General features: G+C 42.9%; 1 protein-coding gene across 8 annotated transcripts in view; it reads right to left on the bottom strand.

The window, feature by feature from the left end:
- Positions 1-26,633, bottom strand: part of LOC134353612 (protein kinase C-binding protein NELL1-like) — a 1,036,586-nt gene that overhangs the window by 10,043 nt on the left and 999,910 nt on the right. For 3 of the 8 annotated variants that reach the window (XM_063061735.1, XM_063061733.1, XM_063061734.1), the window contains exon 19: positions 11,033-14,257. The exons of 1 other annotated variant lie outside the window; for it this stretch is intronic. In XM_063061735.1, the coding sequence (XP_062917805.1) occupies positions 14,207-14,257 (51 nt within the window). In that variant the 3' untranslated portion in view covers positions 11,033-14,206. Of the gene's footprint in view, positions 1-11,029; positions 14,258-26,633 lie in introns of those variants that run through there. 4 more of the 8 variants (XM_063061738.1, XM_063061732.1, XM_063061736.1 and 1 more) reach the window with 3 other exon arrangements.

The following is a 26,633-nucleotide window of genomic DNA, read 5'->3' as shown; positions in this document are numbered from 1 at the left end:
AAGGCCAATTTTAATCATATGAGATGGAATCTCACAGGTATGGATGGGACAGGCTGTTTTCTGGCATAAGTGTACTTGGTAAGTGGGAGACCTTCAAAAGTGAAATTTTTGAGAGTACAATACTTATATGTGCCTGTCAGGAAAAAAAGATAAAGATATTGATTGGAGCATTATGATCAGAGATTAAGGGAGCTAGGGCTTTACTCTTTGGAGAGAAGGAGGATGAGAGGAGACATGATAGAGGTATACAAGATATTAAGAGAAATAGATAGAGTGGACAGCCAGTGCCTCTTCCCCAGGGCACCACTGCTCAATACAAGAGGACATGGCTTTAAGGTAAGGGGTGGGAAGTTCAAGGGGGATATTAGAGGAAGGTTTTTCACTCAGAGAGTGGTTGGTGCGTGGAATGCACTGCCTGAGTCAGTGGTGGAGGCAGATACACTAGTGAAATTTAAGAGACTACTAGACAGGTATATGGAGGAAATTAAGGTAGGGGGTTATATGGGAGGCAGGGTTTAAGGGTCGGCACAACATTGTGGGCCAAAGGGCCTGTACTGTGCTGTACTATTCTATATTCTATGTTTTATGTTATAACAGGTGTAGGGAAACTTGGTTTTCAAGAGATATGTTAAAGTTGTATAAGACATTAGTAAGGCCTCATTTGGAGTATTGTGTGCAGTTTTGGTCATCTACCTATAGGAAAGATGTAAATAAGGTTGAAAGAGTACAAAGAAAATTCACAAGGATCTTGCTGAGTCTGGAGGACCTGAACCATAAGGAAAGATTGAATAGGTTTGGAGTTCATTCCTTGGAATGTAGGAGATTCGATAAAGGTATACCAATTTTGAGGGGTATAGATAGGGTAAACGCAAGCAGGCTGTTTCCACTGAGGTTGGGTGGGACTATAACCAGAGGTCATGGGTTAATGGTGAAAGGTGAAAAGTTTAAGGGGAACGTGAGGGGAAACTTCTTCATTCAGAGGGTTATGAGAGTGTGGAATGAGCTGCCAGCACAAGTGGTGCATGGAAGCTCGAAGTTTGGATGAGTACATGGATAGCAGGGGTATGGAAGGCTACGGTTCCGGTGTAGGTCATTGAGAGTAGGCAGCTTAAATGATACAGCATGGACTCGATGGGCTGAAGGACCAGTTTCTGTGCTGCTCTTTTCTATGAATGGTCTAATGGCCTAATTCTTTTCCTATCTCTTATAATCTAATGGGCAGTCAAAGCAATATTCTTCAGCATTTTAAAATATAAGGGCCATGTACTGGAACTGGATAATACCAAAGATACATGGCACAAAGCCCTATGTCAGCTTTTTAGTTGTCAGTTTGTTTTATTACCCAAGTAAGTCTGCAGAAAGCAACATAAGACACATTGAATACATAGCAAGGCCACGAGCATTAACAGACTGTGCAGAGAAATTCTTCAATATTCATATGCCGACCTCCTAATGAATTGTGTCATTACTAAATCATATTGCTTAGAAGGAAGAAAATCCTCCCAGCTAAATGTTAAGCAATTCAAATCAAATATGTTGTAGGCTTGGAAATGTACTGGAATTCAGCCAGTTCTCATTCCTTCCCCTCGATATATGTGTAAAGTGTTCTTTTCACAAGGCAATGTATATATGGAGATGCAAAATGCACTTACACAGATACGACATAGATCTTTAAAGCTGCAGTGTATGGTTATGAAAACATAATGCGACTCTGGCAAAACATAAACCTGAGCAATACTTGAAACATCTCAGTGAGACAATGCATTGAAGGGTTCAGTAGGCATCTTCCTGGGAAGCAGTATTTCCCTATGAAGAGAGATTGGGGAGATCACACATATATTCCCAAGCAACTGGAAGAATTTCTCATTGAAATATTTGCACTTTTAACGGTTGTGACGGATCACGTGGATGGCTGAATTAAGGGTCACAACCACAGGATAAAGGATGAGCAAATTAAATGTGTGTTAAGAAGAAATTTCTTCCAGAGAAAGGTTTTAATACTTCAGAATTTTGTACCCCAGGGTCTGATGCTTACTCATTGTAAATTTGACATAGATGTTTGAAACTGTGGATATTAAAAAATGCAGGAATTTGCAGCTGTGTTAGAATTATACATTTTGAAGCAGGTTCACGAGATCATATGGCATTTTCCTCATATTTCTACTTTACTGATGAGGTGGTTTCTTGAGGGTTATTATAGCTAGAGGGAGAAGTGCGTATAAATTCCCACTAGCTATTTAATAGTCCCAATGGTGCGCGTCCCAAATAGCCTCTGACAACACAGTCCAATTCCTGGCCTTCACATGAGGATCAGCTGCTAAGCCCGGCGGAACCATTTCTACTGACAGGAGATGGGGCAAAGGAAGGTTACTGGCACCTTAAAACCAGTCGCTTCAGGCAGATGGGGCTTGTCAGGCACGGTTGGCAGCTCATCTAGGAGAAGGAAGACTCTGATCTCAAACCTCTGCTACCTTGCTGCTATATCCACTCATGGGGAAGGCTTTGGGCATAAGCCCCAAGAAAATATCTGGAGCTGGAGTCCCTGAGGCAGTCCTATGTTGAGCGCAACGCTGATTGGCAACTCCTGCAATGCCAATAGTGACAAACTGCATCAGTCTCTGCTGTTCCTTCGGACTCATTAACTGCGTGGAGAGGGGGAGCCTGCTGCTTGGGCAATAGCTCGCTCTCCATATCGTTCTGCCCGGGATGCAATATCCACCATCGACCCCAAACAACGGAGGACCTCATGATGAGGTAAAGAGGTTACTTCGGCCTAATGAGGGATCTCAGCCCCAAACTTTGACTGTTTATTCATTTCCATAGATGCTGCCTGACCTGCTGAGTTTCTTCCGCATTTTACCTGTGCAATTTCATCAATATACCACCAGACCATTACCATGGGCCACTTTGTGGCATCACCAATCAGCTTCCCTGTGATTTTCTAAGAGGTGTCTCTGGCTTCTCAACTGCTGCAGTTAAACTTGAATATGCCCAGTTTAAATTTTTCCCCTCATTCCCAAACATGTTTGCTGATGGATTATTGATAAGTATGAGGAAATTTTGGATCAATGCTCCAAACCATCCAGAAACTGTTTTCACTTGTCTTACCACACTGTATAAATTGAATTGTTCCTAAACATCTTAAATTAACATATGACTAAATGGTTAAAAGTCCGTTCTAAATTTCTACAGGAGGGTAAGGAGTTAACAATTTTCAAACTTCACCATTAACTTCACTGATAAATGGATAAGACAAACCCGCAGTCAAAATGCTAAACGACACAAAATGAAATTTAAATAGATGTAAGGGGAAGTACACTCTAAGGTATCAAATTTCTTGTGTTGTAGAACATTCAAAAGGGGTGAGGAGCATAGCTTTAGGTTACAAAGCAATATCGATCAGCTGAGTACATTGGGCAGAGCAGTAGCAATTGGAATTTAGTCCTGATGCATGCAAAGTGTTTTCTTTTGAGTGGTCTAATAATAGAAGTTAGATATACACCATATATCAAAGTCAAAGTAAATTTATCTGCATAAAGTAAATTATAATAAATAAAAATTATGAAAATTATGATAAATTATCAGTGTAATTTTTTTTTATCAAAGTAGATTTATTATAAATGGTAGGGCCCTGGGAGAATTGATGTAAAAGGTGACATATGTATACAATCTAGTAAAAAAACATACAGGAATGTTGCCTTCATTAGATGGGCATAGAATAACAGAGCCTGGAGGTCATGTTAGAACTTCATAAAACTTTTTTGGCCATAACTGGAATGCTGTGTTCTGTCCTGATTACCATACTATAGGAAAGTATTAGGCCTGATCTTGCTGACTCCTTCCAGGCTGCACATGCAGTCACCTCCTATTCTCCATCAAGCTAATAGGATTGACCCGCTGCTCATTCCCGACTCATCACCTGCAGCATATTTAACTCCAGTTCTCAGCCACAGGCCTTGTTCACTCATAAAACCAGCCTGCATCAACCTGTTGCCCCTAGCTTTCACTCTCCCTCCTAAAGTTTACCCTGTTGCCCATTGTGTTTAGTTTCTGTTCTCTCTTGTTTGGTGGCCCCTTGTAGCTTGTTGTTTTTATTATCGGTTATTGTTCACTGCTGAATCAACTCTGCTACTCTGCTTTTGGGTCAAGCCTCCTCTAAGTTTCCAAGTAGAATGAGTGAAGCTCGTGACTAACTCCGCAGAGTATGCTCTCCTCAAGAAAATTGTCCCCTGACACGAGCGCACGATCCAGAAGCAGCTGGGAACCATTAACCATCTTTCTACCACATTCATCCAACTCTGCCTCAGAGAAGCAACTCTGCACCAGTCAACCTCCTCGATCTGAGCCCCCGGTTCCCATGACCGAACTCTTCAATGGATCTCCAAACCAATGCCACAACTTCCTGTCCCAGTGAGTCTTACACTTTGCACTCCAGCCATCTCTGAATTCTTCAGACCAGGTCAAGAGTGCTCTCCTCATCTCTCCCTTGGCAGGCTTAGGCCACCGGAACAATAAAGCAACCATTTGCAACAAATATGGTGATTTCAATGCTGAGATGCGCTGGGTTTCTAACTTTCTGGGAAGTGTAAGGGAGGCAGCAGATCTGATACTTCACCCTTGTCAAGGCTTATGCTCTGTGCTGGATTACACTGCAGAATTCAGGACTCTTGTGGTGGACCATGGCTGAAACGAAGAAGTGTTGCCGGCCCATAACCATCATGGCCTCATGGAGCACTTGAAAGCTCAGTTATCCACCTCGAAAGCCTCATCATTCTGGCCATCCATGTTAACAAGCATCTTATGGAACGACCCTACAGGTCATCACCAAGGCCTCCAGAATGCAGGCAGGTAGGGAGAGCTTCCTTAACTCCTCAAGAGCATAACCATTGGTGGAGAAGCAACTTACATGGCTACTATGGAGCAGCCTACCGCCAACGCACCAAATTCCCACTGTGTCTGGGTAAACGGTACCTCCAAGTAGAGACGAGGACCTCCTATCTGGCAAGCTCTACCCAGCCTCTCATTCCAGCACTATAGCCCATCTCAATCTCTGTGTTCTCCTCCACACTCCATTGGCCCTACAGGAGGCTTTGGTGCATTCTGGTGCAGCAGGCAATTTTCTAGACTAGACTCTCTGTGTGTAGCTTGGACTCCCTACCAAACCTATCTCTCACACTTTCAACATCATGGTATTGAGGGGCATCCCTTGGGGTCAGGGATAGCCCAAGTGTGGACAGGGCCTGAATTCATGAGCATCAGAGAGAGCACAGTGAGTCCATCCAATTCCTCCTGATTGACTCACCCAACACTCCTCTTGTCTTGGGTTACCCCTGGCTCTCCACTCACGACCCTCATTTCTCCTGGTCATCCGGTGCACTGCTGAATTGGGGACCCACCTTCTAGAACATGTTGCCTGCAACCTCAGTTGATTTCACCCCATAATTCTTTGGAGTCAGAGGAAACCCTCAACTTCACCAAAATCCCATGGGAATATCACAACTTAGCCATCACTTTTGGTAAAAGGGTGGCCAGCATTCTGCCTCCTCACAGGACACACGACTCAGCAACCAACCTCCTCCCGAGCATCACCTCTCTTCCAGGCTGTCTGTTCTCCTTCTACCCTCCTGAGACCCAAGCCATGACTGCATCACTGAAGAGCTACCCCACTGCTTCATTTGCCCAGCACAGTCCCCAGCTGCTACAAGATTCTTCGTTGTCAAAAAATAAGTTGGGGGTCTTTGTTCCTGAATTGTCTACCATGGACTCAACAAAATCACAATTAAGAACCAATACCCTCTCCCATTGATGAGCAGCAGTTCTGAAATACTTCACAGGACCTAGATATTCACCAACTGGCTATATGGAGTGCATAAACTCTGCTCCGCATTGGCCAGGGGAATGAGTAGAAGACTGTGTTCAAAACACCCACAGGCCACTACAAATACTTGATGATGCCTTTCAGTGAGCTTGTCCTTTGTATATCATCCACAGGCCAACGGTCAGTCAGAAAGAGACAATCAGCAAGTGGAGAAATTTCTGCAATGCTTTGCTGCCGCTAGCCCTTCCACATGGAAGGAGCATCTGCTCTGGGCCAAGCTGTCCCACAATCGACACACCTCCTCTGCCACGGGTATGTCATCCTTTGAAGAGCTTCATGGCTACTAACCCCCCTCCCCACTTGTTCTCCACAGAGGAGCCCATGATGGAGGTCCCCTCCACAAAGGCTTTGGTTTGCTGCTGGTGGAATGCTTGGAGAGGGCATAGAGGGCCAACCTAGCCAGTAATCATGATTACTGCCAGGAGGATTACTGCCCTTAGTGCCCAACCAGACTAATCCGGCCTGGCGAATGTGCCTGATTGACCACCTGAGATCTACCTCTGGGCACTGACTCCTGCAAGCTCTCACCTCAGTTCATCAATCCCTTCAAGATCACCCATCACATCAATCCAGTCACTTGCAGTCTCCAGCTGCCACCGTCCCTCAGGAATAGACCTAGCTTCCATGTGTCCTGCCTCAAGCCTGTTGTCTCTGGACCGCCCAACCCACATGAGCCTGCACCTCTGGAACCTAGGATGGTGGACGGTGGTCTGGCGTACAAGGTTTCTCGGTTGATGGATTCATGTCGCTGTGGATGGAGCGTGCAGTACTTTGTCAACTGGGAAGGAGTTTGAGGAATGCCTGGAGGAGAGGTCTTTGATGCTGTCTAGTGAGATCTTGGATGCATTGCTTGTTAATGAATTCCAGCAGTCCTATCTGAATCATCCTGGTCTGTCCATGTAGAGTGTGTCTGTCAGACTTGCTCCCGGTCACACCTCCAAGCCTGCCCATGCAGACAGCTCCCAGTATCCAGCCAGCTATTGGATTCTCCTGCCACTCATTCCAGACTCATCACCGTCAGCCTATTTAATCCCAGTTCTCACCCACAGTCCTTGTTCATTCATCAAACCAGCCTGTCTCAACGGTTGCTCCAAGCTTTCACTATCCCTGCCTAAAGTTTACCTTGTTGCCCATTGTGTTTAATTTCTATTCTCTCTTGTTTTGTGGCCCCTCACGGCTTGTTATTTTGCAGTCAATTATTAATGTTATAATTCACCGCTGAATCGTCTCCACTGTCTCTGCTTATGGGTCAAGCCTCCTCTACATTTCCTGGAGGACGTCATTGCACTGGAGAAGTACAGAGAAGATTTACCAAAAAAAAAGGAAAATCTTAGAGAATTAAGAGACTAGATAGGCTACTTCAGGGGTTCCCAACCTTTTTTACGCTGTGGAACCTTACCATTAACTGAGGGGTCTATGGACCTCAGGGTGGGCACTCCTGGGCTAGTTTGTTTTCCTTAGAGCAGAGGAGGTTGAGGAGTGACCTAACAAAAAGTATACAAAGAGGGGCACATATATGGTCAATAGTGATCAATACTTCTCTTCCATAACAGAGATATCAAACAGAAATAAAGGGCAGAGTTTAAAGAGCGGAGTTTGATGTTCAGAGGAGGTTTGTGGAAGAATATTTTCATTGAGCACGTGGTTGTGATCTGGCCTGAGAAGGTGATGGAAGGAGGTACTTTTTTAAAGAAGCTTCTGAATAAGCACAAAAGTTGCCAAGGAAAAGTAGATCAGAGACACAAGAGATTCTGAAGTTTCTGGAAACTTGGAATGACAAGCACAAGTTCTCAACAAGTCAGGTAGCATCTATGGAGGGAAATAAATAGCAGGTCAGAGACCAAGTACTGATAAATGGGATTGGTATCAGCAGGTACTTGATGACTGAATTGGAGATGATGCATCGAAGGGGCAGCTGCAATGCAGTAGAGCTCTATGTCGTCAGGCATGGGGTGATTTTCTAGTGAATCAAAGATTCCCGAGACAATGAATTTCTTGAGATAAACAATAAGGTTTCCGTATCCAGCCCTGGCAAAGTAGCCCGATTGTTGATAGCTGCTGAGTTTGAAATGGCGTAACATGAAGTTTATTGCAAAGGTGTTTGCTTTTTATAAAAAGCCCACTGAAAGAAATGGAAACAAAAGAAATAAAGAATGGAAGTAGGGTAGCATAAAGAAAGAAAGAGGAAAATGAAGGAAAAATAAATAAGTAGAAATTAATCAACAAGGGAAGCAAGAATGAGAAATGAAGGAAAAGAATACAAATAAAGAAAGAAGGAGACAAACAAAGAAGATCTAGTTATACAACATGTCTTGGACAAAAATATCTTTAAACTATTGAACATATGCCATTATTCCAGCCTGGCTACAACAGACATATACTATAGTCTATGCAGCTAAAACATACTGTGCCAGCTTGATGGTGTGTTAGTAGCAGATGATCCAGACCGCGCCAGCTTTATGGTGCATGTTAATAGCAGATGTCCTTTTAACTTTTGGCATTGACCCACTGCTGAATTCTCCGCGGAAAACAGCATTTGCTCCAAATGGGAGCAAATACCAGATAGGTTGTGATATTGCCAAGAAATATCTGTGATGGATGTGTTGTCAAGTGCAATCAGTCCTTGTTGGCTGATAAACACAGTAGCAGATTATTTACTTTTGTAGTAACATGTGAAGTGCACCATGCTCGAAATGTGATTCCTCCAAATAACCATATGAAGAGGTTAGCTTTCAGAGAGGTGATTAGATATATTTGCACTTTGCTAACAACTCCCAGGTCATTTAGAAGAAGCTAATCTTAAATGTATTCAGGAGCTGCGTTTCAGTGCGGTGATTCATATCGTTCATATCCACTTATATTGAAGCAAGTTCATTATGAGGTACATGAGCTTATCCAAGGGTGCTAGTGGAGATTACTTGAACCTAGAACATTACAGCACAGAACACATCCTTCAGCCGATAATGTTGTGCCGACCTTTTAACTATTCAAAGATCAATCTAATTCTTCTCTCCTACATAGGTCTCTATTTTTCTATCATCCATGTGTCTATCTAAGCGTTTCTTAAATGCTTCTGTCTGTGGAATTCTCTGCCCAATAAAGCAGCAGAGGTAAATATATTTAAAATGAGATTGGATAGATTTTTGCATAATAGGGGAATTAAGGGTTATGGGAAGAAGGCAGGTAGGTGGAGATGAGTCCATGGCCAGATTGGCCATGATCTTATTGAATAACGGAGCAGGCTTGATGGGCCAGATAGCCTACTCCTGCTCCTATTTCTTACATTCTTATTTTCTGATGTACTTGCCTCTACCACTACCCGTAGCATGTCTCTTAAGGAGGGAAGGAGTTATTTCAAGTAACTGATGACTTAGATCTTGAACTCTATCCTTTGTCCCCAGTTCATGGAGTTAAACATACCTTTGCACCTTTTTGTTATAATTTAACTTGGATACTGAAGCTACCACATGCATGAATTAGAAATCTTTTAAGTGCTTACAAACCACGGCTACTAAATTATCTCTTTGCAAATTATTATGATCTGCAAAATTCACTTGAAAGATGCAGCCATGAGGAGGGATAGTGGTGATAGGGGGAGGTGTGGGTAACGGAACAAACCAAAAATTCAGAAGAAATGAAGAGGCAGCAAAGACTCAAAATTCAAGTTCAAGATTCGAGTTTGTTTATCACATGTACTCCGAAACATACAGTGAAATGTGTTGTTTGCATTAACACCCGAGGGGGTGCTGCAGGGCAGCGCGAAGGTGTCACCACACATTCTGGTGCCAACATAGCATACCCACAATCTTCAGCAAAGCAAGTGAGAAATAAAAAGTCCATCATGAGGAGAGTCTACAGGCATTGAATTGCCATGAAGATCCAAGTCAGACAGCAGGAGAAACTTAGTTAGACTGGTTCCGGGATTCAGGGATTTCAGTTAGAGGCTTAGACTGCGAATGCTGTGCATATTCTTGGATCCCAACATAAGCCTACATGATTATGATTGGTTTAAATAGGGTGAAAAGTGACAAGCTATTTCCTTTAGCAGATGCTTCCGAGATCAGGCAGTTTTGGTTTAAAGCGATGGGCAAGAGGCGTAAGGAGGAAAGTGACATATTTATTATGCATTAAGGTTATGGACTGGAGACCAAAGCCAAAATAGAATGGAAACAGAATTACTCAGAGCATTCAAAAAGGAATTGCATGGAGGCTTGAGAGAAAATCATTTGCAGGGCTCTGGGGAAAGATTAAATAATGTGACTATCAACTGCTCAGTCGGGAAGCTTTCTTCTGCGCCTTTAGAATTTTCCGAATCAACATTCATTGTGTGAGGCTGCAGCCCCGCGGAATGCCTTCACTGTGGGGCTCAGCAGGGTGACTGCTCAAGAAGGCAGAAGCACTTGCAACCGTGTCCAGCCAGACAAGCCGAACAAACGCTTCAATCTGGCTGACTTCAGCTCAGTCTTCTCTCAACATCAGCAAAGTAATGTCAGGCTCTTTCGACCGTGTCATCGAATGATAGAACTCATCAACAACCTGCGAAGCCACGCCCATTTTGGGTTTCATTGGTACCACTCAGCTCCAGGTAAAGCCCCAAGAGCTGAATTGCAGATGAGAGCTGAGTGTGATGCTTCAACATTAAGGCAGCATTTGATTAACTATGACAACAAGTCAATAAGCATCAACGGGAAAACACTTCAGTGGCTGGAAACACATCTCAGAAGGGAAGTCATTATGGTTGTTGGAGGTCAATTATCCCAGTCCCAGGGTATTACTGCAGAGTTCCTCAGTGCAGCATCCTAAATCCAAATACCTTCAGCAGCTTCCTCGCTAATCTTCCTTCCATCATAAAGGTTCAAAGGTCCAATTTAATGTCAGAGAAATGTATACAATATACGTCCTGAAATGCTTTTTCTTCGCAAACATCCACGAAAACAGAGAAGTGGCCCAAAGAATGAACGACAGTTAAATATGAGAACCCCAAAGTCCCCCCCCAGATCCCCCCTCCCGCGCGTAAGCAGCAGCAAGCAACGAACCCCCCCCACCGCAAAAGAAAGCGTACTCACTACCGAGCACCAACATGAGCTAGGTGATAGCAAAAGCACAGACCTTTCAGTTATCCCAAAGGCTATCACATTTCATCTGGCATTCGACAAACCACAGGTTCTCCCTCTCCCTAGTAAAGGAGAGGGAGGTGTCCCCCATTTTCACAGTGAGTGGGAGACATAACAACAACCCGCTGGTTTACGATGTTAAAAAGTCAATTTTGTCGCTTTTTTATGAGCTCTGTGCCTGAGGATCGCAAAGATCTCGGGTCTTCGGGCCCATAGCGGAAGATTTTCCAGGCTCCCCGACGACATACGAGTCCCTTGCCGTGACTCCGACCCTCGATCCGCCCGTCTCCAGAGTCCCGAGATCTTAGGCTTTCAAATACGAACTGGACTCTCAGGCCGAACACTTGGCGCTGCCTGTAAAGTGTTTGTGCATTCTTCTGTGACTGAGTGGCTTTACTCTGGGTGCTCTGGTTTCCTCCCACAGTCCAAAGACGTACGGTTGTTAGGTTATTTGGTCATTTTAAAATTGTCCTGTGATTAGGCACAGATTAAATCATGGGATTGCTGGGCGGCATGGCTCAGAGGACCAGAAGGGCCTATTCCGTGCTGTATCTCGATAAATAAATAAAAAATAGCATTTCTTCAACAATAATGAAGCCTATACCTTCATGCAGCAAATCACTGGCAACATTCAAGCATCGGCACAAATATGCCACAAGAAATCCAAGCAATCTCAGAAGTCTGACTACTTATCTTTGACATTCAATGGCATTGGAAATACTGAGTCCCACAATCAACATTCAGGGGACTACCTTGGCCACGATCTTAACTGGACCAGGCTCATAAACTGTGGTAACAGGATCAGTTAGTTTTTCCAGTTTCTCCATGAAAGTGAAGCCTCTCTTCCTTTGTTCTGCTCTGAAAATCTTCTGTCCAACTTCTTCCTAAAAAATGAGTTATAACTTTGCAGAAACAAAACCACAAATTATAACTAAATTCTCGGAAATAGAATAAGTATCAGGTTTAATATCACTGACATATGCCATGAAATTTTTATTTTGTCTTTCTGGAGACTGATGCATTTGTCTCTGATTTACACAATCCTTGATGAGGTTCTTCCATCATTGGCTACTTTTATTAGAAAGATGAACCATAATGAAAGAATATACATTTATTTAACACTTTCATGATATCAAGTCTTGCAAAAATGTTTAGAGTCAATAAGATATATTTGGAATGTAATCATTGTTTTTAACAAAAACTACAGCATGCTTTCACAGTGATGTCCTGTAAATAACACTGACTACGTTATCTGCTCAAGGTATTGACTGAGAGATATGTATTGGCCACACCCTGCTGGACTTCCACAATTAATTGAGGCATCTTTTACGTCAAATGTAGTGCTGCATTCAAAAGACAGCACCCTTAATTCTATCAGCACAGAATTACAGCATCACACTAGGTTACTTGTTCATTCTTACAAAGTAAAGCACCGAGTTAAAGACAACGCCAAGACGTATCTGAAGCAGTACATTGATCTGATCTGATAAATGAATCAGAGTCATAACTGATGCCAGTACATTTATGAAATTACCAGTAATTAGAGTTAATTTTAGCATTGTTTATTGGTACTGCTTCATAATTACAGGAAATATCCTGGGAATAAATCACTTCCAGTTTGGATTCACACAGGCAGTGCAAATGTTCGAAATACAATGGCCTTGACGTTTCCAGAGGTTCTCCAAAGTGCCCATAACCCCATTGCAGAACACTTGTGGGTCTTTCTACTGCTGGAATGTTGTGGTTGCTGGGATTAATGCAGCAGGTCAATAAGAGTGACATAATCAAACAATACAATCAACTACACATGTGTTATCTTAAAAAGATCCCTCAATTAGTTGCTATGAAAACTCAACGCAGCAGAGAAAGAAAGAAAAGTGCTTAAAATTCCAAAAACAAAAGCTAATTGCTATTTGATTAATTCTGATTTTCAAGAAGATAAAAATTTCAGCCTCTTTCAATGCTCATATTAGCTTTGATTACTAAATCGTTGGAAAGAATTACACTGCCATTTTAGATTTGTTGTTCCTTGGAAAAAGGATGTACATTCAGTGGCTACTTTATTAGGTACAGGTGTGGTCTTCTGTTGCTATTGCCCATCCACTTCAAGGTTTGACACGTTATGCATTTGAAGATGCTCTTCTGCACACCACTGTTCTAATGCAAGGCTATTTGAAGTACTGCTGTCTTCCTGTCAGCTTGAACCAGTCTGGACTTTCACCTCTGACCTCTCTCATTAACAAGACAGTTTTGCCCACAAAACAACTACTCACTGGATTATTTTTTGTTTGTTTTTATTTTGCACTCTTCTCTGTAAATTCTAGAGACTGTTCTGCATGAAAATATGAGGATATCAGTAGTTTCTCAGATACTCAAACCATCCTGTCTGACATCAACACAACCATTCCATGGTCAAAGTCAGATAGATCACATTTCTTCCTCACTTTGATGTTTGGTCTGAACAACAATTGAACCTCTTGCCTATAACCGCATGCATTTATGCATTGAGTTGCTACTCAATGATTGGTTGATTAAATATTTGCATTAACAAGCAGGTGTAACTAACAATGTGCCACTGAGTGTATATCATTCATTCGGTAATGAAATGGAAGTTACTTTATCCCTAAAGAACAGTCTACTTCAAATCCCAGTCTAACTAAATTGAGGATTGTTTCACCAAAACCGGTTTAGATTCTTCTTCCAAAAAAGAAAACTACACATTTTTCAATTTTCTTACTCTATTTCTTCATTATGTTCAGCACTCGATTTCAATGGTATTTAATTTGTTGGATTGTTTGACAGAAATGCATGAATTTTAAAAACAGCAGAAGACATTCAGTGCTCAAACAGTTATTACACAGTATTTCAGATAATTGATTTACAAAGAAACAGGACAACAACTCTGGACAGATATTATCTATAAGGTCAGATATAGCAATCCAGTTTTTCACACATAGCCACCAAAATTCTGTAAAAAATATAGAAGTGTTATTTTCTAACAGCATGTTAATGGGTCCCAACCTTGAGTTGAAAGTGAAACATATTTAACTGGAGAGCCATAGAAGTGCAGGATTGTTCCACGACACGCAAATTCCTGGAGATCTTGTTCAGTTTGACAGCTTTTGCTTCTACAATGCGAGGGCCTTTCTGCGGTATGTTTTCACGGTTACCTGTGCTGTACGCACAGAAAGAAGACCAGTCCAGGAAATGAGATTCAGTTATTGTAGAGACACGCCACATTGACTGAGCAGCAAGTATTTCCATTCTAGACCAGAAGAGAAAAGAGAGAAAGAGAGGATCATGTCCTTCAAAGGTTTGCACAATTTCACTTAGAGAGACATTTTAAATCATCCTCTCAGACCACACCACACCTCCACCATACAGCATCCACCGCAATCCACAAAGCAAAATGCTCTCTCTGCCTTAGCAGTGTTAACGAATGCTAATAGTGATTTACTGGATTAATAATTCAGAGATCTTCATCTGTTTGAGAGACAAGTATTTGAATCTTGCAGTACAGTGACAAATAAGAAATTTAAATTTGAGTAATTAAGTAAGTTCAGCATGAAAATCTCGTATCAGTGATATTGCCAATAAAACAACTATACTTCCAATTACTGTAAATTTCCCCAGTGTAGAGTGATGGCAGGGAATTTGCAGTGGGCAGTGATGAGGATGATTTTATATACTATGTTGTTGCGTAAATGAAGTCACTGGAGAAAATTACTGGTAGGTACAAAGCATCTTCTTAAATCGACAAAGCAAGGTACAGCAGGCATAGTATAGAGTTGCTTTTGCTCGAAAGGTCTGTTGGCCCAACGTGGGGCTCAATACATTATATGCCAGACATCAAAGGACAATTCCATATTTACAATGTATGGCCAATGTTTTCTTTGAAACTACATACAACCTTCACACCTCCTGAATCATATCCACACCACAGACATCCAAATGAATTTTAATCAGCATTGTCTGGTCTGGGATTCACTGCTTTTAGGAATCCATTGTTCAGAGCTGCACTCCAAATTAAATCTACAATACATATTCAGACGTGAAGACAGGTAGCCAAAGTCAATTGCTCAATGTATATGCCCTAAACCCAAAAATTGCTCTAACATACTGTACGTCCATTAGGTCATCCCTCAGCTTCCCTGGAATGTAGGATGCTGAGATGTGACCTATAGAGGTGTTATAAAGTCATGAGGGGCATAAGGCGAACGACCACTGCGATTTTCTCAGAGAAAATAAATTTAAGACAGCATAAATTTAAGGTGAGTGGGGGGAAATGTTTCACACAGAGGTTGGTGTTTATCAGGAATGAGCTGCCAAAGAAAGTGGTAGAGGTGGAGTAGATCACTCGGTCCAAGAGCCAACTTGGTCGGCATGGGCAAGTTGAGTCAAAGGGCCTGTTTCCATGCTATATAACTCATTGACTCTAGAATGCACTCTGTGTGGAAGTGTCTTTCGTAAGTGGAAGCCAATACTGAAAAAGGTCCTGAATGGTGTAATCACCACACTTGGCCTGCAGTGAGGTGAAAGAGCCAATAGAAGAGAATACTTACCAGACATTGCCCTACTAGCCTACTTCTAGCAGTTATATTTATTTGTGATAAGGCTGCTGGAATGACCACCAAATAATTCCTTGTGGTAATGAGTCTCATCCATTTGTGCTGATGACCAACACTGCTGCACCTCAGGTGTGTGTGCTTAGCCCACTGCTTTACTCTCTCTATACCCATGACTGTGTGGCTAGGCGTAGCTCAAATACCATCTATCAATTTGCTGACAATACAACCATTGTTAGTAGAATCTCAGGTGGCGTACAGGAGTGAGATATGCTGACTACTGGAGTGGTGCCACAGCACCTGACACAATGTCAGTAAGACGAAAGAGCTGATTGTGAATTGCCGGAAGGGTAAGACGAAGGAACACATACCAATCCTCACAGAGGGATCAGAAGTGGAGAGAGTAAGCAGTTTCAAGTTCCTGGGTGTCAAGATCTCTGAGGATCTAACCTGGTCCCAACATATTGATGCAGTTACAAAGAAGGTAAGACAGAATCTATACTTTATTAGGAGTTTGAAGAGATTTGGCATATCAACAAATACACTCAACATCTTCTATAGTTGTTCTGTGGAGAGCATTCTGACAGGCTGCATCACTGTCTGGTATGGAGGGGCTACAGCACAGGACTGAAAGAAGCTGCAGAAGGTTGTAAATCTAGTCAGCTCCATCTTGGGTACTAAACTACAAATTACCCCGGACATCCTCAGGGAGTGGTGTCTCAGAAAGACAGCGTCCGTTGTTAAGGACTTCCAGCACCCAGGGCATGACCTTTTCTCACTGTTGTCATCAGGTAGGAGGTACAGAAGCCTGAAGGCACACACTCAGTGATTCAGGAACAGCTTCTTCCCCTCTGCCATCCGATTCCCAAATGGACATTGAACTCTTGGACACCACCTCACTCTTTTAAAATATATAGTATTTCTGTTCTTTGCACGATTTTTAATTTATTTAATATATGTATCCTGTATAAAGTATATGGAATAAGATTTACTTTCTTTTTCTTCTTCTATATTAGGTATTGCATTGAACTGCTGCTAAGTTATCAAATTTCACATCACATGCTGGTGATAATAAACCTGATTCTGATTTAAAGCAGCCTTCTTTATAGCAGTAATGCACAAGCAAATAGATTCAGAATTTCAACAGTAGACAGTTATGATGTATTGGATATAATTGAGAGAAACACAAATGTTTTCCACCACAACCTGAAAGTCCTTAATCATAATTAAAGACAATATCTTAAAATCAATTAAGGCATCATTCCCAGCACAATAAGAAATGTTGAAAAGTATGTCAGGAGCAGCAGCAGAAATTCCTACTGTTACCAAATTGGTAAACCATAAAACTTTATTTTGTGCTTAAGAATAAATTAAGAATATGATAGAGAAAGCTGAGTCCTTTGACGATGGATCAGAATTTATGTGCCATCTAGCCTTGAAAGCTGATGAGTATATAAATGGCTGTCAGTGGAAGGAGACCCTGTAATTACCCACACCTCATGGTTCAATAGCAGCTTCTTTCCCATTGCCATCGGGTTCTTGAACCACCTGTGAAACCTCAACACTTTTTCAGACAATATTATTTTTCCTCTCTTAATCGTGCACTAGTTGCTTATTTTGCTTTGATTTGCACACGTATATGTTACGTATAATTTATGTTAATTTAAATTTATGTTAATTTTTAGTCATAGAGTTATAAAGCCTACAGCAAAAAAAAAGGCCCCTCAACCTATCTAGTCCACACCGAACTTTTATTCTGCCTAGTCCCATTGACCCATACCTCTCTCCATATCCCTCCCATCCATGTACTTATCCAAACCTCGTTTAAATGTTACAATCAACCCGCATCCACCACTTCTGCTGGCAGCTCATTCCACACCCGCACCATCTTCTGAATGAACGTTATGCATCTACTCCCAGTAGTTTGCAAGGGAATGAACCCTCAGGTTCCCCTTAAATGTTTCACCATTTGCCCTTAACTTATGAGCTCTAGTTCTAGTCTTACCCAACCTCAGTGGAAAAAGTCCACTTGCATTTACCCTGTCTATATCCCTCATAATTTTGTATACCTTTTTCAAATCTCCCCACATTTTCCTACACTCAAGAGAATAAAGTCCTATATTCAACCTTTCCCTATATCCTAATTCCTGAAGTCTTGACAACATCCTTGTTGTGTGTGTGTGTGTGTGTGTGTGTATGTATGTATCTATAAATTATATATATATAGACACACACAGACGGACATTATATAAATAATGTTTGTAAACTGTATTTTTTTTACTTCCCTTGCAAACTACTGGGAGTAGATGCATAACGTTCATTTTCATGGTATATAGTGTATACTCTGTGTGTTGTTTGTCCATCGTTGACGTCGATGAAGACCTCGACACCATTATGATGGTGTCGAGACCAGCGCTTGATTTGGATTTAAGTGAGGGAAAGTTGCGCAGCGTCAACCTCACTCTCTCTTCCCAATTCTCATCTGGATCCAACGGCAAGACAAGAGTCGAGACGACTGGAGATGGGACTAGGCGCAGTGGATGACCAAGACATCTTCTGTGTCTTGTTCTGCTCTACACGTTCCACGACGCTTGCAGAGACCGCCTTCTTGACCGTTGGACCTTCCACTGGTCTCATCCACTCAATCCGCTGGAGTCTGTCTTCACATGCTGGGATAGACAACTCCCTATCTCACCGAGGGTTTGAGACCCGTCGGCTACCCTCACCTGGTTTAGCCGGCTTGTCGAAGCCATTGCCCGGGGTGTGGCCGCTGTCGCATGCAAACAGCTACGGGGAGCCACAGGTGAGAGCTGAGTGCCAGGTGGGGACCAAAGGTGGACTAACCGCCCTGAAAAGACCGCGACATGTTCCCCCACCAGAGGTGCTACCCCTCCCTGACACCCCATACACCCTCTGTTCCCTATACTCTGTGTACATAAGCCTATAACAACAATAAGCTTGAACTTGAAACCTCGGCATGAACCTCAACCAGGGGCAGGCAGACTCTAGCGAGTGACTGGAAGAAGCTTGAACACATTACCAATTGCCTTCAGCCAAGAGTGCATGTGGATTATCTGCCTCAGTCTCCATGAAGTCACATCATTCACAGAAATCAGACTACAAGAAGTCCCTTTCCATGATCTCCAGGATTGGAAGAAAACATCGGGTAAGTCCAGGTGCTGTTCCCTATAACTTCCAGACTGAAGAGCTGCTGACTTGATCTTCGAACTAGGTGCACCTTTGCCTGATATCCACCTGACAACATGGGGAATTGCCTGGCTATTTACTGCCCTGAAAGAACAGGGTTTTTCAATCCTAGCAATATTGCTTTTACAGTATAATGTCAATCATCAGCAAAGTGATGGGAGGTATCACTGACTAGGCCATCAAGTACCACTTACTCACCAATAATTTGCTCACTAGTAAATATTACAGTTTCCATCAGGACTGCTTGACTTCAGACTTCATTATATTGCTGAATCAAACAGAGACAAAACCAATGACTTCCAGGGGTTAGATTGAGAGTGAATACCCTGGACGTCACTCCACAAAGTGCGAGATAAAGAAAAAAAAAACTTAACATGCATCAAAAGAAATTGCCTGGGACTTACTAAACTCAAGGTAAGAAGAATCTCCAAATCTACTGAGAAAACCACACAGGCTTCTGGTTCACTTTTCTCACTATTTGTTGTTTTGCATGACTGCCAATCCCTTAGAAACCATGCTGAACGTGGAGAGTTTCATTAATTAAGCTAAGCGAGTTTAGTACGGGGAAAACAAATGCCAGGTCTTGCAGACTGTGTAATGTATGTCCAGAGTCTTTTCTACCTGCTTGTCAGCTTCATCAACACGCTTCCACCTCTCCCAACACCATCACCCAACTGATGAGCAATCATATAGTTCACTTGTAAACATGAAATGAGGGCTTCTACTCAAAATTCAAATCCATGTCTTAGTTCAACATGAAATAGCTGACTGGCAAGACAGATCACAGAACTAAACATAGACCTTGTTATTTGGTTGCTGACGGGTTCAAGTTCAGTTAAAACTTGATCAGTATTGTTAACATTATTGAGAAAGAATGTATTTGCAAGATTTTTCAACTTTTACATTACAATAGGTTTCAACAGGTACATTGGATGAATTAATATATCTTCCAATGTGCATGCAGTGTCATATCCAATGCGTTTATTGAAAAGGGTTGAAGTCATCTTCTGTGCACTCTGACAACGCTGCCCAGAGCCCACAAAGTTGCTCAGAAACAAGTGTGGAATGGCTTTCCAACCAGCATGGATGCATTGGGTCAAACGATCTATTACCTTGTTATATAACTATGATTCTAAAGAAATGCCAAAATCAGACTAGAGCAGGTCACGATGGCAACTGGCCTAAATTCAAAGCAGCTGTCACTTAACTTATTTATTATTAAACTTACTTACCTGGGTTGCTGGCACTGTGTTGGCATTATGCAAACTGTTACTCTACTGTGCCTCCCAACTTTGTAGCACAAACACACAGAAAAGATATCAGTTTTTGAGTGTATTTGTTGACACTCACCGTGGCAGCCAGAAAGCAGAAATGGGGATAAGATCATAAGATCACAAGACAAAGGAGCAGAAGAAGGCCATTTGGCACATCGAGTCTGCTTTGCCACTCCACCATGAGCTAACCTATTCTCCCATCTAGTTCCAATTTCCAGCTTTTTCCCCATATCCCTTGATACACTGACTAATTAGATACCTATCAATCTCCTCCTTAAACACCCTCAATGATCTGGCCTCCACAGCTGTATGTGGCGACAAATTCCATAAATCCACGACCCTCTGGCTAAACAAATTTCTCATTTCTGTTTTAAATAGGTACCCTCTAATTCTAAGACTGTGGCCTCTTGTCCTGGACTCACCCACCAAGGGAAATAGCCTTTCCACATCTACTCTGTCCAACCCTTTCAACAATTCAAAATGTTTCTATGAGATCCCCACTCATTCTTCTATACTCTAATGAATACAATCCAAAAGCCGACAAACGCTCCTCATATGTTAGCCCCTGCATTCCAGGAATCATCCTTGTAAATCTTCTCTGAACTCTCTCCAACATCAGAACATCCCTTCTAAGATGGGGGACCCAAAACTGCACACAGTATTCCAAATGGGGTCTCACCAGTGCCCCACAGAGCCTCATCAACACCTCCTTATGCTTATACACTATTCCTCTTGAAAAGACTGCCAACGTAGCATTCGATTTCCTTACTGCCGATCCAACCTGGTGGTTAATCTTTAGGGTATCCTGCACGAGGACCCCCAAGTCCCTTTTTTTCCAATTTTTGAAATTTCTCCCCATCTAAATAATAATCTGCCCAATTACTTCTTCGTCCAAAATATACAACTGTACATTTCTCAACATTGTACCTCATCTGCCATTTCTTTGCCCACTCTCCTAAACTGACCAAGTCTCTCTGCAACCTTTCCATTGCAGAAGACCCCCCAGCGCCCTTACTTCCTGAGGAAGCTAAGGAAATTTGGCCTGTCCCCTAAAACCCTCACTAATTTTTATAGTTGCACCGTAGAAAGCATTCTTCTGGGGTGTGTCAAAACCTGGTACGGAAGTTGTCCTGTCCAAGACCGGAAGAAGCTGCAGAAGATCATGAACACAGCCCAGCACATCACACAAACCAATCTTCCTTCCTTGGACTCACTTTACACCGCACGCTGTCGGAGCAGTGCTGCTAGGATAATCAAGGACATGACCCACCCAGTCAACACACTTTTCGTCCCTCTTCCCTCCGGGAGAAGGCTCAGGAGCTTGAAGACTCATACGGCCAGATTTGGGAACAGCTTTTTTCCAACTGTGATAAGACTGCTGAACGGATCCTGACCTGGATCTGGGCCGTACCCCCCAAATATCCAGACCTGCCTCTTGGTTTTTTTTGCACTATCTTACTTTCCCTTTTCTATTTTCTATTTATGATTTATAATTTAAATTTTTAATATTTACTATCGATTTGTACTCCAGGGAGCATGAAGAGCAGAATCAAATATCGCTGTGATGATTGTACGCTCTAGTATCAATTGTTTGGCGACAATAAATTATAAAGTTTCTTTCACACTTCCTGCTCCTCCACCTATCTTGGTGTCATCCGCAAACTTATCCACAAAACCATAAGAAGATGTTTCTGTTCCACGAAGTATATGTGTGTGTGTGGGGGGGGGCTACATGTGAAACATCCTATGTGCCTTTAGGCGTGGAGGTGGTGGAGGAGTCAGGGGTGGAGAGTTGGACACAAAATCTACCAGGGAGAGTTGAATTCAAAATCTACCAGGGACACTTTAAGAACTGCCTAGCAGGAAATTACCTTAGAAGTCTCCTCTGGTTATGAAAATAACCATGGAGAAATGCTGAAGGAGATTTTGTGACTGAACAGGGTATGTCAAGGTGAACTGCACACCATTAAAAGTATGCTCTGTCATAAGGCCTCTGTCGAATTCAGCAGGCCAGGCAGTGCCTATGGAAAAGTGTAACTAGTTAATGCTTCTGGATGAGACCCCTCATCAAAGATGAAAACTGGATCAGCCATGATGAAATGGCAGAGCAGTCTCAATGGGCCAAATGGCCTAACTCTGCTCTTCCATCTTATTGTCTTATCAGTCCTGATAAAGGTTCTTGGCCCAAAACGTCGACTGTTTACTCTTTACCATAGATGCTACCTGGTCTGCTGAATTCCTCTGGCATTTTATGTTTGCGGCTTTAGAAGCGGAATTAGAACATTTGACCCATTGTGTCTGCTCCTCCATTCAATCATGGTTGATTAATTATCCCTCTCAACCCCATTCTCCTGCCTTCCTTCCGTAACCTTGAATGCCTTTTTTAAGCAAGCATCTATCAATCTCCACTTCCAATATACCCAATGACTTGCCTTTCACAGCCATCTCTGGCAATGAATTCCACAGATTTACCACCCCCTGGCTAAAGGAATTCCTCAGCTCTGTTCATCAGGAGAGAGTAAATAGTTTGGGTCTGTACTCAGCAGAGAAATCCTGAGCCACAAACCAGTTAAGGGTTTGCAAAATATGCCTGTGTGCTTATTTGCCATTCATCATTTCAATTTGATTCTCTTCTTTGAATACAGTAGATACCTTCATCATAATGCTGCATCATCATTAAGGTGTTTCAGGTAGAGCAGAGGGAGATGATGCAGATGGAGAAGCAGAGAGTGAAAGTGGAACACAGGAACACCAAAAAAAAAATGGAGGAGCTGGCTACCAGGCCTATTGAGCCTGCCCAACTTCTAATATGGTCATGGCTCATCTCTACTGTCTCCAAGAGGACCACAACTTTGTTGTAGGGTTTGGTGGCTTGCATGCTTAGTGACCAGGAGACCTATGTTGGCTGGAGTCAGAGTCTTGTGCTTTGATTCTTGGAAGGGTCACCCATGCCAATCATATCAAAGGGTAGAGGCCAGACTAAGAGCAGTCCACTGGTTCTCCAGGTTTGGGGGGGGGGGGGTGGGAGGTTTAGCTCAGGGCTAGCAACTCTGACTAGTCAAAATAATTGCTTCAGGAACAGCAATGAAGAATCTTTGACCTTCATTGCAGCTCTACGTGCCTGCAGCATAATGGGTAGTAAGTAAGTAAGTGATCGCTGCTGGCCTGATCTCCATTTCTGTCCCTTTTCCCCATATCCCCCTCCCCTCATTCCTTGACCTATTGACTATTTATCCACCTCCACCTCCAGATGTGCATCCCATGTCCCCATTTGTGTTTGCACTCAAGATACAATCTCAAATTCATTTCCTTTGTCAAAATAAGTCTCCAAATGCTTCAGAAAATGTAACTTGACTTGAGATCTGCCCCCAGCTCTGGCTGAAAACACATTCAGGTCATGACACAGATGCAAATAACATTTTCAAAAGATGCAGAATCTGTAAATACATTCAACATGTGCAAACCTTCAGAGAATTGGTCACCTGCTTTATCGTTGTCATTAACTCCAAATCACTGCAGGTTATAATCTTCACAAAGCCATTTTAAAATCCAGAAAATGAGCTAGCACTGATTTCAGCAGGGTTATTATTCATTAATTTCGATCTTCAACTTGGACCAGTTTTACACATTTGCAAGTGCAAGGTGAAACAACACGAAGATCACACATTTTAATTTAAGAGGACTGCAAAAACAGATTTCAAATTTCAAATGCATGATATACGTATTAATATGCATGGAATATACTCTTACCAAATAAACAAAATGTTCTCTCTTTATTCAGTTAAAAAGGTTGCAGTGAACACAATACCTGATAATGATGTAGAGATGGCAGGTCAAAATTAGTATGTTATGCTTCAATATTTTATTAGTACTGATAGAGTATCTGTCTCAAATGTAATCACGATCAGGAGCCACCAGAACATAATTAAAAATAGAAATCTGGACTCAGTTTAACAACTCAGATTCAGCAATGAGTGCAGAATGATTTTAGTGAATGTCTTTCATTTCTGGGGTCCTGACATAAAACAAGCTGCAGCCTGGCAGAACGAAAGCTGTCTTTCTGTGCTGGGTCTCTGCCATTGTACATGATTTCCAATGGCTATAGGCTCAGAACAAGTAGTACTGGCATTCACTGAAAATTGATAGACTGGGCTTAAAAATTTAACCTTGCACAGCCTTGTGCTCAATGTGGAATTATCTATAAGTCACAAAATTACCCTTTTTGTTTATTCCACTGCACTCTTGAAGTGCCTGTCTTTTTGTAAAGTCCTTTGCTGGCAAACCAGATGCCTAACAACAAAACACATCCTGAAATCAAGTGGAGGCACAAGAGACTTTGGATGCTGGATTCTGCAGCAACACAGAAAGTGCTGGAGGAACACAATGGGTCAGGCAGCATCTATGGAGGGAAATTCACAATCACCGTTGGGTGAAGGGGCTTGATCTGAAATGTCAACTCTTCATTTCTCTCCATAGATGCTGGCTGACCCATTGAGTTCCTCCTGTACAACCTGTGTTACTGAAATAAAGCAAATCGAAATCAAAATCAGGTTTCTTATCGCTGACATAGATCATGAAATATGTTGCTTTGTGGCAGCAATACAGTGTAAGATGAAAAAAAAGTTAAGTTAGAATAAAAATAAGAACATAAGAAATCGGAGCAGGAGTAGGCCATCTGGCCCGTTGAGCCTGATCCACCATTCAATAAGATCATGGCTGATCTGGCCATGGGCTCATTTCCACCTGCCTGCCTTTTCCCCATAACCCTTAATTCCACTACAATGCAAACATGTGTTCAACCTTGTCTTAAATATATTTACTGAGGTAGCCTCCACTGCTTTATTGGACAAAGAATTCCACAGATTCAGCACTCTCTGGGAAAATCAGTTCCTCTTCATCTCCGTCCTAAATCTACTCCCCGAATCTTGAGGCAATCTCCCCTCGTTCCAGTCTCAGAACATAAATAAGCAGTCCAACAGAGGAACATTGAGGTAGTTTTATGGGTTCATGGACGGTACGGAAATCTGATGTCGGAGGGGAAGAACCTGTTCCTACAACATTGCGTGTGTGACTTCTGGCTCTCCTACCTCCTCCCTGATGGTAGTCATGAGAAGAGAGCGCGTCCTGTATGGTGAGGGTCCTTAATGACAGATGCTGCCTTCTTGAAGCACTGCCCTTTGAAGATGTCCTTGATAGTGGGGAGGGTTATGCCCATGATGGAAACACAAAATACTCTCCAGATGCTGGGGTCAAAGCAACACTCACAACACGCTGGAGGAACTCAGCAGGTCGGGCAGCATCCGTAGAAACGATCGGTCAACGTTTCGGGCCAGAACCCTTCGTCAGGACTGAAGAGGGAGGGGGCAGAGGCCCTATAAAGAAGGTGGGGGGAGGGTGGGTAGGAGAAAGCTGGTGGGTTCCAGGTGAAAAACCAGTAAGGGGAAAGATAAAGGGGTGGGGGAGGGGATACAGGGAGGGGATAGGCAGGAAAAGTGAAGAAGGAATAGGGGAAAACACAATGGGTAGTAGAAGGAGGCGGAACCATGAGGGAGGTGATAGGCAGTTTGGGAGGGGGCAGAGTGAAATAGGGATAGGGGAAGGGAGGGGGAGGGAATTACTGGAAGTTGGAGAATTCTATGTTCATACCAAGGGGCTGGAGACCAGCTAGACGGTATATGAGGTGTTGCTCCTCCAACCTGAGTTTAGCCTCATCATGGCAGTAGAGGAGGCCATGTATGGACATATCCGAATAGGAATGGGAAACAGAGTTGAAGTGGGTGGCAACCGGGAGATCCCGTCTGTTGTGGCGGTGCCTGACGAAGCGGTCCCCCAATCTGCGTCAGGTTTCACCGATGTAGAGGAGGCCGCACTGCGAGCACCGGATGCAATAGATGACCCCAACAGACTTACAAGTGAAGTGTTGCCTCACCTGTTTGGGACTGTTTGGGGCCCTGAATGGTGGCAAGAGAGGAGGTGTAGGGACAGGTGTAGCACTTACGCTTACAGGGATAAGTGCCAGGTGGGAGATCTGTGGGGAGGGACGTGTGGATCAGGGAGTTGCGGAGGGACCGATCCCTGCGGAAAGCAGAGAGGGGTGGAGAGGGAAAGATGTGCTTAGTGGTGGGGTCCTGTTGAAGGTGGCAGAAGTTGCGGAGGATAATGTACTGGATCCGGAGGCTGGTGGGGTGGTAGGTGAGGACAAGAGGAACTCTGTCCTTGTTGTGGTGGTGGGAGGATGGGGTGAGGGCCGAAATGCGGGAAATGGAGGTGCGGGTGAGGGCATCATTGTTGACGGCAGAGGGGAAACCATGATTCTTAAAGAAAGAGGACATTTGAGATGTCCTGGAACGGAAAGCCTCATCCTGGGAGCAGATGTGGCGGAGACGGAGGAACTGGGAATAGGGAATGGCATTTTTGCATGTGGCGGGGTGGGAAGAGGTATAGTCGGGGTTGTTATGAGAGTCACTGGGTTTGTAGAAGATGTCAGTGGACAGTCTGTCTCCAGAGATGGAGATTGAGAAAGGGGAGAGAAGAGTCCGAGATAGACCAAGTGAATTTGAGGGCTGGGTGGAAGTTTGAAGTAAAGTCGATGAAA

This window comes from Mobula hypostoma, chromosome 11 (assembly GCF_963921235.1).
Source record: "Mobula hypostoma chromosome 11, sMobHyp1.1, whole genome shotgun sequence".
Lineage (NCBI taxonomy): Eukaryota > Metazoa > Chordata > Chondrichthyes > Myliobatiformes > Myliobatidae > Mobula > Mobula hypostoma.
This window is presented reverse-complemented; position numbering and strand designations above follow the sequence as displayed.